The sequence below is a fragment of the Globicephala melas genome, chromosome 15, assembly GCF_963455315.2.
Source record: "Globicephala melas chromosome 15, mGloMel1.2, whole genome shotgun sequence".
Taxonomy (NCBI): Eukaryota; Metazoa; Chordata; class Mammalia; order Artiodactyla; family Delphinidae; genus Globicephala; species Globicephala melas.
In genome coordinates, this window is record NC_083328.1 from 10,039,579 (window position 1) to 10,053,390 (window position 13,812).

Genomic DNA, 13,812 nt, shown 5'->3' on the forward strand with positions numbered 1-13,812 from the left:
TATAAGTGTATATATGCTCAATAAATAAAAAGTACACACGCCTGTAACCTAACATTCATTGATACAGAACATTAATAACACCCCAAGAAGGTCTTCCCCCTCTCATTACTCTCCTCCCAAAATCAACTGCTTGCCTGAGTGTTTTTTTTTTTAACCTAAGGCTTGTGCATTTTAATTTTTCTTCAGCTTTCTTGAGGGATAATTGACATTACTTGAGTTTTAACAACATAAATTTCTTTTCTCTAATTTTGAACTTCCTCTACATGGAATTGTAAAATATGCACTCATTTATATCTGGCCACAAAGGTGTACGTCAAATTATTTATCCTCATTGTGGGCAAAGTGTTATGCTGAAAGGTATGGTTTGTTACCCTTGTTAAAAAAGGGATATATTAAGAGGGGGGGAAATTAATGTGTCTCATTATTAAAATGGTTATGCCATATTTACTCTGGAATAGCGAGTTATTAAAATTTATGTTTGCAGGTGATTTTCAGTGATTTATAAAAATATTTTTAATATTGAGTGAAAATAGGGTGTGACTAATTTTCTTTAATTGCGAAGATCAGAACTTGTTGGAGAACAAATTTAGCGTTAAATAATCCCAGAATATTAGTAGTGTGGTTAAAACTACGACACTAGTAGTTGGTAGTACTATTAGTACTACCACTAGTACTACTAGTAATAGTAGTCTAGGTTGGGTTTTAGGTTGTTTTTGTCCTCCTGACGACGCCTAGCAAACTTTTGTCTTTTGAAAGCCTTTAAAATATGTATGCATTATTCTGCATTATTAGGAGGGCAGAAGGGATTTCCCTATACTGTCTGAATGCCCTGAAGTGTAATTATATAATTTAATTTAAAAAAATAATTTGTTTTTACAGGCATTTCTCTGGAAATGGCAGCTGTGACAGTAAAGGAAGAATCAGAAGATCCTGATTACTATCAATATAACATTCAAGGTAATACTGTTTAATACAGTTTTTCTTTCCAGAAGTTATTGGTGGTTAAAATTAAAATTATTTAATTGCCCGAATTCCTTAGATACTATTTTATTGATTGGTCCTTTGGTCCTTGACTAGCATGTATACTTGTAATTTATCACTGAAATAAAATAGATTTCAAAAATGGGGCACTAAAATAAACTCAGTTTACAGGGGAAATGTTAAATAGTCATTCATATTCTTAAAAGGACAAGCAAAAGTTGTGGCACAATTTAGAATTCAATTTGAATTTTCAGTTATTTGCAAGGCATAAGAGGTCTTCTAAACGTTTAATATCTCTGTGCAATAAAAATAACTTTGCACTATCACTATGTTAAAAATCTATAAAAGATAAGACATTAATTTTAGGTATTTATCATCTTGTTCTGTAGCTGCTTGATTATCAAGAGGGAATTAAAGGTCATAATTTCACAATGCAGTTTGCTTTTATGCTTTGATGGGTTTTAGTTTAGAAGAACATCTATAGTTCATGGTAAGTTTAATTTTTATAGATGCATAAAGTATATTAAACATTTAAAGTATAAGATCTGATTGGTTTTATGTATATACCCATAAAACTATCTTCACTGCAGTCAAGATAATGTCCATAACCCTCAAGTTCCCTTGAGTCTCTTTGTAATTCACAGCCCTCCCCAGCCAACCACTGATCTCTTTTCTTTAATTTTAGATTAATTTGCATTTTTAAGAAATTTATGTAAATGGAATCAGCATAAAGTATGTACTGTTTTCTTGGGGTGGGGAGCTATGACTTCTTAAATTCCACATAATTGTTTTGAAATTTCATCCATAGTGTGGCATTTATCAACGGCTAATTCCATTTTATTGCTGTTATTCCATTGCTCGGCTGTACCACAATTTGTTTATCCCTCTGTCTATTGATGGACATTTTGGTTGTTTCCAGTTTGGGGCTATTAAAAGTAAAGGTGCTGAAACATTTGTTTGGAAATACGCCATCATTTCTCTTGAGTAGATCCCTAGAACTGGAATAGCTGAGATATATGGTAGGTATTTAAGCTGTTCTCCACTGTGCTTTTACTATTGTACATTTCCATAAGCGGGGACAATAGTTCTAGTGGCTCCACATCCTTACCAGCACTTGTATGGTCCGCATTAATATTTTTAGCCACTTCAGTGGATGTCTTATGATACCTCTTTTTGGTTTTAATTTGCCTTTGCTTAATAGGTTTAGTTCATTTAAAAAGATAAGGCTTTATCAGTTCTGGAGTATTATAAAAAAGTTATGAATAAATTTGTTCTGTTTGTAATCATGTGAATATCTGTATACAGATATTTGAATTTCATAATTTTTATCTGTCAGATTTGAATATTTTATTGCTTGTGATGTTAGTAATCACATGGCTAAAAGGTTGGGTTAATTCTGAGGATTTTTAATTAAAAAGTTAAAAATTTGGGAAATATTTAGCCTTTATAGCAGTTGTTGGTACCTTACTAACATATTTAATAAATATTGTTTAATAAAATCTTTTTAGCACATTATATTTAATTTTTAAAATAAAATGTCTGCCTTTATCTTTGGTATTGCCTTTTTTAACTTTGCTGTTACTAGGCAGGATTATAGAAGCTTTTTTTTCCCCCCTTTGAAATAGGGAGTGTGAGTGATTTAAGTAATGAGTGGAAATCAGATGTTTATAGAGGAAAAGATTGCTGAAATGATAATATTTTAAGCGCAGCTGAAGAAGGTGGGAGCCAGACTATTAGTTTTTCATCTAGGCTGAGAGATACAGTCCATGCAGTTTGGGTACTTCTCTTAATAATTAAGCTTTGGCAATTCTTTGTATATTCTGAATAAAAGTCCTTTGTGATGTGATTTGCAAATAGGTTAATTTGATGGTGTCCAACTTAGTGCTTTTTTTTTTTTCCCCCCTTATATGAGTTGTGCTTAAGTATCATAGCTAAGAAATCTTGGTCTGACCCAGTGTCACAGAGATTTTCTTCTGTGTCATATAAAAGTTTTCATAGTTTTACATTTAGGTCTGTGATTGGTTTAGACCTAATTTTTTATAGTGTGCAGAATACCATGTTCAAACTTAAGGCATACAGATATCCAGTTTTTCCAGTACCTTTTGTTGAAATGACTGTTCTTTTTTTTGTTTTGTTTTGTTTAATTTATTTTTGGCTGCGTTGGCAGGCTTTCTCTAGTTGTGGCGAGTGAGGGCTACTCTTCGTTGCGGTCTGCAGGCTTCTCATTGGGGTGGCTTCTCTTTGTTGCAGAGCACGGGCTCTAGGCACGTGGGCTTCAGTAGTTGTGGTGCACAGGTTTCAGTAGTTGTGGCTTGCAGGCTCTAGAGCATAGGCTCAGTAGTTGTGGCGCACAGGCTCAGTAGTTGTGGTGCACAGGCTTAGTTGCTCTGCGGCATGTGGGATCTTCTTGGACCAGGGCTCAAACCCGCGGCCCCTGCATTGGCAGGCAGATTCTTAACCACTGCGCCACCAGGGAAGCCCAACGACTGTTCTTTTTCTATTTTATTACCTTTACATCTCTGTCAGTTTTCTCGAGAATATTCTGTTACATTGATCTGTTTCTATCTTTTTCCAAAATTACATTGTCTTGAGGACTATAGTTTATATAATAAGTCTTAAAATCAGATTGTGAGAGTCCACCAAAATTATCCTTCTTTTTCAACATTATTTTGCCTATTTTAGCTCCTTTTCCTTTTCATATAAATTTTTAAAATCAGCTTATTGATTTGTTCAAAAAGCCCTGTGGGGACTTTTTTTTTTTCGGTACGTGGGCCTCACTGTTGTGGCCTCTCCCGTCGCGGAACACAGGCTCCGGACGCGCAGGCTCAGCGCCCATGGCTCACGGGCCTAGCCGCTCCTTGGCATGTGGGATCTTCTCGGACCGGGACACGAACCCATGTCCCCTGCATCGGCAGGCAGACTCTCAACCACTGAGCCACCAGGGAAGCCCGGCTTCTTTTTTTTTAAGAGTTTTTTTTTTAAATTATTTTATTTTTGGCTGAGTTGGGTCTTCGTTGCTGCGCGCGGGCTTCTCTAGTTGCGGCAAGCAGGGCTACTCTTTGTTGCAGTGCGTGGGCTTCTCACTGCGGTGGCTTCTCTTGTTGTGGAGCATGGGCTCTAGGCACGCAGGCTTCAGTAGTTGTGGCACATGGGCTTAGTTGCTCCACGGCATGTGGAATCTTCCCGGACCCGGGCTCAAACCTGTGTCCCTTGCCAATGCAAGGCAGGCGGATTCTTAACCACTGTGCCCCCAGGGAAGCCCAAGATTTTTATTTTTATTTTTTTTGGTGTGGACCATTTTTAAAGTCTTTACTGAATTTGTTATAATATTGCTTCAGTTTTATGTTTTGTTTTTTTGGCCGGAGGCATGTGGGATCTTCTTACCTCCCCAACCAGGGATCAAACCTGCACCCCCTGCATTGGAAGGCGAAGTCTTAACCACTGGACCACCAGGGAAGTCCTTCCGCCTTCCCCCCACACCACCACCGTGGGGATTTTGATGGAGATTGTGCTGAATCTATAGACTAATTTAGGTTGAATATCTTAATATTGAATCTTCTGATTCATGAGCATGATATATGTATCTTATCTATTTAGTTCTTTCTTGATTCCTTTCATCAGTGCTTTGTTTTCAGCATACAGGTCTTGTACATATTTTGTAAGATTTATATCTAAGTATTTAATGTTTTTCAGTGTTATTGTAAATGGTGTACTGTTCTTTTACAGTTTCAGTTTCCAACTTTATTGCTAATATGTAGAACTACAGTTGGCTTTTACATACGGACCTTGTATCTTGTGACCTAGTTAAAATTCATTTATTAGTATAGCAACTATTTGGGAAAAAAATCTTTGGGATTTTGTAAGTAGACAGTATTATTTCTTCCCTTTCATTTTCTTGTGTTAATTGCACCAGCTCTTCAACATTCCAGTGTTAACGTTGAATAGTAGTGAGAGTAGGCATCCTTACCTTGTTTGCAGTTGTAGAAGGAAATCTTTTCTCTGTGAAAGCTGTAGGTTTTTTGTAGTTGCCCTTCATCAGATTGAAGAAATTTTCTTCAGTTCAGAGTTTGTAAAGAGCTTTTATGGTGATTGGTTGTTGAATTTTGTGAAAGGTCTTTTCTGTATCTCTGGAGATGATTACATCATTTTTCTCGTTTAGTCTGTTAAAATGGTCATCAACATTAATTTTCAAATGTTGGTTCTGACTAATATCTCTTAAGAACATTTTCAAATGTTCTTAAGAGATACTAGTTAGAAGTTTCTTTTCTTGTAAATGTCCTTATTTGGTTTTGGTAATACTGGCCTAAGTGAATTGGGAAATGATATATTTGAAGAATTTTTTTGTAGAATTGATATTATTCCATTTCTGTATATTTTTGGTAAAATTTGCCAATGAATCCACCTGAACCTTGAGGTTTCTCTAATGGAAAGTTTAAAAATTTGCTCCATTTTTTAATTTTAAAATTTCTTTTAATCATTGTAGGTCTGCTCGGGTTACAGATTTCTTCTTAAGAGTCGGCAGTTTGTGTCTTTTAAGGAATTTGTCTACTTTGTCTTAAGTTTTCTTTCTTTTTTAAAATTTTAACATTTGCAGGGTCTGTAGTAATTTAATTATAGTGATTTGTGTCTTTTTGTTTGTTTCTTATTGGTCATTCTAGCTCACTCAGGGCTTTGTCGTAAAACTTGGCAATGTTGACATTTTGATCAAACAATTCATTGTTGTCAGTATCTGTCTTATGGTCTGCATTGTAGGATGTTTAGTATCCTCCCTGGCCTCTTCCTGCTAGATGTATACCTGTAGCATCTCCCTAGTTGTAACAATCCACAATGTCTCCAGACGTTGCCATATGTCCCTTGGGGACAGTATCACTTCCAGTGGAGAACCATTGCTCTTGCTCTAGAACTTTCTCAATTTTTTTCTTTCTTCCTCAAAGATCTAGCTTTTACAAAATTTCAGTGATTTTTTGCTCTTATGTTTCTTTCTTTCTTTCTTTTTGGTTGCTTTAATTTTAATTTGGTTTTATTTTATGTTTCTTAAGATGGGAGCTTAAATCATTGAAATATTTTCCAATATAAGTACTTAATGCCGTAAACTTCCCTCTTAAGCATTAGTTAACTGCACCCTATAAACTTTGGTTATTTTCATTCATTTCAAAACATTTTCTAATTTCCCCTTTGTCCTCTGGTTTACATAGAAGTGTAGTCTTTTCTTTTCTTTTCTTTTCTTTTTTTTTTTGGCAGCACTGCATGGCTTGTGGGATCCTAGTTCCCTGTCCAGGGATCGAACCCAGGCCCTCGGCAGTGAAAGTGCAGAGCCCTAACCACTGGACAGCCTGGGAATTCCCTGTAGAAGTGTAGTCTTAATCTCCACATACCTGTGGACTTGTCAGGTAGCTTTGTTACTGATTTTTAGTTTATTTCCATTATGGTTGGAGAACATTCTTTGTATAATTTCAGTTATTTCAGCTTTGTTAAGGTTGTTTGATGGTCATTCAGGCCTGCTATATCTGCACTGGCATTTCTCTTTACTTCTATCCACTACAAAAGTATTGAAATCTCCAACTGCCTCTGTCTATTTCTCCTTCCAGTTCTTTCACTTTGCTTCATGCATTCTGAAGATCTGTTGTTAGGGATCACTATGCTAGAAGCTCCTTTTCCCTTGGACTCCTTTCCTGGCAGCCTCTTTCCAGTGCAGACCGTTGTCCTGATTTGTAATAACCTAGGTTAGTTTTGTTTGTTTTTGTAGTTCATATAAATAGAATCCGTCAGCATGTATCAGGCTTCTTCTGTAAACATGTAATTTGTGAGACATTTTGTTGGGTGTACTTGTAGGTCCATTATTTGCATTGCTGTATTGTACAGTCATCCTTTGGTATCCACAGGGGGATTGGTTCCAGGGCCACCCCCCCAGTATCAAAACCCACAGATGATCAAGTCCCTTATATAAAACGGTGTAGTATTTGAATATAACCTACAAACGCCCACCCCTATACTTTATTTAAATCATCTCTAGATAACTTAAATACCTGATACAATGTAAATGCTAAATAGTTGCCAGCATGCTGCAAATTCAAATTTTGCATTTTGGAACTTTCTGGGATTTTTTGTTCCCAATATTTTTGATCCATGGTTGGTTGAATCTTCAGATGCTGAATGCAGGGATACAGATGGCTGGCTGTATTTCTAAAATGCTTTTTTGAAATGTTTAAAACCCACAAACATAATATACATCTGTCCATGTTTACTGAATCTTACATGATATAACATGTTAACTATGTTATTGACACCCTTCTTTAGGCCCTTCCAATTCCCAGTTTTTTCTCTGTTCCTCCTGAGTTAACCATTTTCTTGAAATTGAGGGTTGTCCTTCCTGATAACGATTTTATATTTTAAATGCATATACATTCCCACGGAAATATCTTTGTATGTGTATCCAGGCACCTACATTTTATGTGTTACATTTTCTGTTTTTAAGCTTGACTCAAATGGTATCATACTGTATATGTGTTTTGTATATGTTCTTGTATGTCGTTCAGTACAAGTTTTTGAGATTGACCTATTTTTGTCACGTACAAATTTAGTACTATCATTGCGACAATTACCTGTGTGATTATGCTGAAGTTCATGTGTCCATTCTCGCACTTAAAATCATTTATGTTTTCTTCCAAAACTTTCGGTATTCCAAAATAGGCTTGGACACATCTCTGTGTACCTGTCAGTTTTCCTCTAAGATGTTCTCAGATGTGAGCGTTGGGAAAGTGATTTGTCTGCAATGACTGTTAGACACTCCCGGAGTTGTGCGGGTGAAGTGTGCTGCTGATCTTACGACAGAGTCCAAGTCATTTGCTATTATAACATGTATGGTTAAAAGTAAACAACATAATTTGGTAGTATAGTGATATGTGAAGGTATGCTGGGCAAATATTAACCAAAAGAAACCAAGTTTAGTAATATTAATTTGAGGCCAAAAAAGAAAAAGATAACGAATATGAAGAGTAAGACTATATAATTTATATACTAATAAGTCATTAAGTTAATAGGATAATCATTAATTTGTATATACCTAACAATGTAGCCTCAAAAATCTAAATAAAGAATTGATATAATTTGATACAATCGATAAATTTGTAAATGGAGTCATGTGGGAGATTTTAACAAATGATGAATGCTTATAAACGGTAAATAGAGTATTTGAACTCTGAAATTTACAAACATAAGCTAGTTGTTGTACATCCAGAACTCTTTACCCAGCAAATAAATGTTTATTTACAAAACATGGATCTTTTACAAAAGTTGACTTTATAGTTGTTCACAGGTAGCCTTAAAGAATTCCCCGAATATAATGTAATTAGTTAACTTAGAAGTCAATAATAAGCATGTTATTTTAAAATAGAAATTCTATACAGTGGGAATCCTAAGAAATACACTTTTATTGACTTAAAGAGGACCTAATTAAAATAATTTAGAACAGAACAATATCGATAATGATACATAGCTAGACTTGTGGAAAAGCAGCTAAAGCAGTATTTAGAAGTCAGTTAGTACATTAGCTATCATTTAATTTATTTCTTCTGTATATTTTTACCCAGGATCACATGACTAGGAGGCAGTGAATCTGGCATTTGAATTCAGGTGTCTTTCATTTATCATCTTGCTCTTAGTTGAGATTCCAAATACAAATAATTTTTCTATTTTCTATGAAATTGTTTTCTTCTATGCTGTGTCCTTTATTTATAATGTGTAGTTTTGTGCCTCTTCGTGAAATCCGTCATGCATTTGCAAAGCTTTTCAAAAGTCTTATTTTCCAAAAAATATTCAGAGGTAGTGAAGTGGTTTGTATTCATATTAATGCAAGGACATGTTTCTGTTAAGTAGTCATTGAAAACACAATGTTTTGTTCTCTTTTAAATCTATTACTTTCACTAAAAGCATAATACATGCAGGTGTGTTGTCAAAATCTATAGTATTCTGTGAAGGTTTAATTAACAACAAAATACGTTGTATGTTAATAATTCGGAAAAACCACGTTAAGTTATTAAAAAGCGTTTATGGATCTTCAGGAAGGGAGGATTCTGAATTAATTGTCATGTTTCTATTTCAGTGGAGATTCAAGCTTATTGATAGGTTAATTGCGTTATTTTAGAGGTTCTGAGGAAGGTGTAACAATTTGATTCTGCATTTTTGTTTAGTATGACAAAATATTAAGCCAAATATTTGGTAAGGAAGAAACAAATGCACCTTGTAAGATATATCTGCCCTTATAATCTGTATGAAGTAAAAGTTGCAGTTTGCTGTCATGAACATTACCCATATCCACCATTTTAGACATACTGTTCCCATTCAATTCATGTCGAGTTAGTCATTTTCAAAATTTCTTTTGACTGTCTATATATGAGTTTATCTGAATACACCTTTTCCATTCACTAAGACCATAAATTGACACCATTCATTTTGTCAGTCTTTTTTTTTCTTTTCTTTTTTTTTTTTTTTTTTTTGCCTTTTTTGTTCATGAAAAGGCTGTATTATTCCATATCTCTCGCCCAAATTTGTTTGCTGAAGTGACCCAAAATACATTTTTGGGATTACTTTTGAAGTATTATCTTTGTATCCCAAAGCAGGCCCTTCTGAAACTGATGATGTTGATGACAAACTCCCCCTTTCGAAGTCTTTGCAAGGTATAACTTTTTCACTTCCATTTTCCCACATACTGTTCTTATTTAATGTTTCTTTATATTGGACAGACTGTGTTTTAGTATTTATATCTGTATTATTACTTTTCTAAATGGAAAAGGAAAAAGAAATGTATTGGCCTTTTTTTTTTTAAACATATAAATGAACTTCACAAGCAACAATTTTTCAAAACCAATTTTCCCTTTTGTGAATCTAGTAATGAATCTCGAAATGGGTACATGACACACTTTCATATTTAAGGTAAAGTACACATTTATACCTTATATCAGAATAGTCAGAAATAAGGCTTATATTGCATAGTTAGTAATGTAAATATCAATAAGGTCATGTTGATACTTAGTTTTTAGAAAGGTTGTAAGATATCATTTGTAAATCCCTAAGTTTATTGATTGAATACCTCTTTGGGAATTTCTGTGTAGTGTTCCCTAACTTGATGATCATAGGCTGTTTGTGATGGCTTTTACTTTACTTCTGTCTATTCTGGCTTTTAGCTCATAAGATTTATTTTATTTAGCTATACTTTTAATATAAATGTAATTGCTTATTTCAGATTTTTAAAGAACAAAAAGTACACGTAGAATCATTGTTTACATAATACTCTTGTAATATTCTGACCGGGTGGGACAATCACCTTAATTTTTCTTATTCTTACCCAATCTTGCCTTTTTAAGTACTGGCCTCTTCTCCGTTATCTCTCATTGTTTTGACCTCACATTTTTGTTTCTTTGGCATTATAGTCAAAGAACCCAATGCTCCATAAATTCAAATGTTAACGTTTAATTGGGGGGTGGGGGCTGTGTGTTGATAAAGTGTATTTAAGAAGTTAAATAAAGAAATAATTCATGGCTACAGATTTATAGATTTATCTAGTGTTTTGAGCTCAGGTGAGTTTTCAGAACATGAAATAAGTGGAAAAGAATCCCAAGATAATTATAGCAGCATAAAGTTAGACATTGAAAACCAAAAACATTTTGTCTTTGCATGGCACTTTAAATTCAGAGGTGCTAGGCACTGAGGGACAGTGTTTGTAGTCAGTGCTCTTTAAAAATCAAGATAAAGTGTATTTGAAACCTGTGTCTGGGAATTGTACCTTTAGTATAGTTTCTTTAATTAGTTACCAATGGATGACAAAATAGACCTGATTTTGCTTCCCCTCCCGCTTTGTGCTTTATTCTTCCTTATAGGTAATATATTTTTATTTATACACGAATGCAGTGATTTTCAATCTTTTCTATGTTAGTAGCTCAGACATTTAAGGACAGGATAAATATTCTGGGGCAGTTTGGGCACTTGTCCTAATTGGCTCTCTTGGGTTTTAGATTACTTCTTTCCTATTTATGAGTAAAGCTTCTTCTCTGGTAGGATGAGCCTGTTTACCTTTTGACTGCCTAACCTGATACATTGCTTTATGTTCCAGTTTTTAGAAGCAGGCAGATTATATTACCTGAATTAAAATGCTTTTGAGACTAAAGGTAGTATCTTAAGTTTTAACTTATGAGTTTCCTTTAAGTGCAACTTTGATTAAATAATGGGGATTGAGTTTCCATAGCTTCCACCATAGTAAAAATGGAAAGCAGGAAACATTTCACAGCCCAACCTGAACTTGTTTATCTAGCCTTGATAGAGTCTATGAGCAAAGAAGAAATTTACTCTGGTGTGTGTTTTTGTGTGTGTGTCATTGACAGATGAGCATGGCACTTTGAAACATACTATTCTACTTCTCAAATTCTAACATCTATCAGTAATTATATTGTGTAGTTCCAGTAACTAATAGTAAATCCCCAAACCTACTTCGGTTTAATCTATATATTTACGTTTTAAAATAATTTTTTGAGCTTTCATACAGAAGTGTTACATGTTTTTCTGAATTAGATAACATTGTTTGTATTAACTGCTAAGGAGTTAAGGAATCAGTTTGTATTCATGTTATTATTTGCATTGTTACCTAGTATCTCTTCTTCCAATATCAGTCTTTATTGGTTTATTATATGTGGTATATTTTCTTTTTAGGAAGCCATCATTCTTCAGAGGGCAATGAAGGAACAGAAATGGAAGTACCAGCAGAAGGTTAGATAAAGGGATTATTACTTTGCTGTATTTGTTGTTCTGTACTATAGAGAATATTATCCTTAAAACACCTTATTTGGAAATGAAATGATGATTGTTATGGTATGCCTTCTTAGCCAACAGGTTGTTTTTTTAGTCCTAAGATGATATTTAATATACCTCTTTTACTATACTGAATAATAGAGCATATGGGGAGGAAAACTTAAGTGGTAAGTACAACTCTTCGTGATGCAAAATGCCCATTTTTTCTTGGTCATTTTTTGCCATATTTTGAAAGAATGGTTTTAATAGAATTAAAATTATTACTGGCTCTGTTCATATTTCATTTTAAAACATACTATTAGTACCATTTTTTTAAGTAGGGTAATGTATTCTCCATACGATTAATGAAAGAAAGATCTCCTCTCGGCTCATTTTTATATCCACAGCCACTCCGTGGACTGCTTGTCTCTTAGCCAGCCATCCTCCTTTGATTGTAGGATTGAATGGATATTCAACTATGGTACAGCTTTTTTAGTTATTGGAATCTTGAGTTAAACGGTTACCATGCAGAATGGCTTCCTGTTGCTAAGCCGTTTAGATAGTTCCAAAAGAATTTTTGTAGATTTCTCCCAAGGAAAATAACTGGTTAAGGTAACTGGACATTGTTTTAGAATTATTATTTCTCACATAAACTGGTTGTGTCAAGCCTTATTTTTTTAAGAATAAAAAGGAACTCTATTCTGTACCTTTTTATTCCTTATATTTGCTTTTTTGTTTTATTTTTTTAAAATCAGTAATTTGATCGTTTACTTTCTTCGAGTGGAGGGAGTTCTGAAGGTCCCTGGAAAGTTGACTGATCTTTCCGAATTCAGTTGTAGAATTAGAGTATTCTAATTGGAATACATTTCTTGCAGAAGTATTAAAATGCTCATTTTAAATAATATTTTAAATTTCTTGTTGAGTTTTTTTAATAGACGATGGTGTGGATGAAATTTTTTTGTTTTCTTTTACTGTGTATAGGTAATTAGATATTTCCTCTGTAACAAAATCCTCTGTTTTGGATAGGCAGTATTTACAGCAAGGAGATACCTGTATACAAGACAAATTGTACTGGGGTTCATTGGGCAATGTGAATTAGATATTAGGCTTTGAACTACTTTATTTTTGAGGAAATTTTTATTGTCATATTGCAGTGTTAATAGAGTCGAATTGAAATTCGGTTCTGTTCTTTATTCCTTTACTAACAAGTAAACATAATCTTTGGCAAATCAATTAATCTCTCAACCTTTGCAAAATGAAAAGAGAGTTGATGAAGATACTCTCTAGCTGAGCTTCCAGCACTAACATTCTGATGTACATTTGTTTTGTGTAGTAACACAAATACTCAGTTTTGTAAAGTATGTTGCATATAAGTTAGGTGATACAGTCCTGTGTGCATTTGTTATAGTCACTGTTTTGATATGAAGGTCCCCATTGCAAAAAATTTGATTGTGGTTTTATTTAACATTATAAGCCACTCCTAGGATTTCTGAAAGGAGAGGAGAAATAGTTTAAAAAGAATAATAAAACCTTTGTTTTTATCCTACTGTCTTCTAGTTACAGCAGGAAAATAATTGTGACTTCATTATAATTTTATTCCTCTAAAAATAAAAGTTTTTTGAGTCCATTAATGCAGGTAATTTGGTATTATCTAATAGTTTTCCAGAGTTTCTCTACTTCTTATTTTCTTTTATCCCTACTTACAATGAAAAGGGTCAGATATTTTAACTTAACAAATATGAGATGAATTAAAATGCCAGTAAAATTTTATAGTAGGCTGCTTTTGGAATATCAAATCAGTAAAATGTTGGAACATAATAGAAAGTGCTTTATAATGAATGTCATTTTAGAATTTTATTTTTTTCAAGATTCTACTCAACATGTCCCTTCAGAAACAAGTGAGGACCCCGAAGTTGAGGTGACTATTGAAGGTTAGTTATCTAAAAGCATTGATTCCAAAAGTTTACTTCTGGTCATAAAAATATTTGTCACATTCACATTGCTAAGTATGCATTTCATTCATTTTTAAAGGAAACTTGTGAAAAAAAACTG

At 33.8% G+C, this 13,812-nt stretch overlaps 1 protein-coding gene across 8 annotated transcripts in view; it reads left to right on the forward strand.

The window, feature by feature from the left end:
* The window catches only part of GTF2I (general transcription factor IIi), a 95,579-nt gene that overhangs the window by 39,313 nt on the left and 42,454 nt on the right, over positions 1 to 13,812 (forward strand). For 2 of the 8 annotated variants that reach the window (XM_060285826.1, XM_030871959.2), the window contains 4 exons: positions 880 to 957; positions 9,597 to 9,656; positions 11,683 to 11,739; positions 13,629 to 13,691. In XM_060285826.1, the coding sequence (XP_060141809.1) occupies positions 880 to 957; positions 9,597 to 9,656; positions 11,683 to 11,739; positions 13,629 to 13,691 (258 nt within the window). Of the gene's footprint in view, positions 1 to 879; positions 958 to 9,596; positions 9,657 to 11,682; positions 11,745 to 13,628; positions 13,692 to 13,812 lie in introns of those variants that run through there. The other 6 variants (XM_030871960.2, XM_030871962.2, XM_030871963.2 and 3 more) reach the window with 6 other exon arrangements.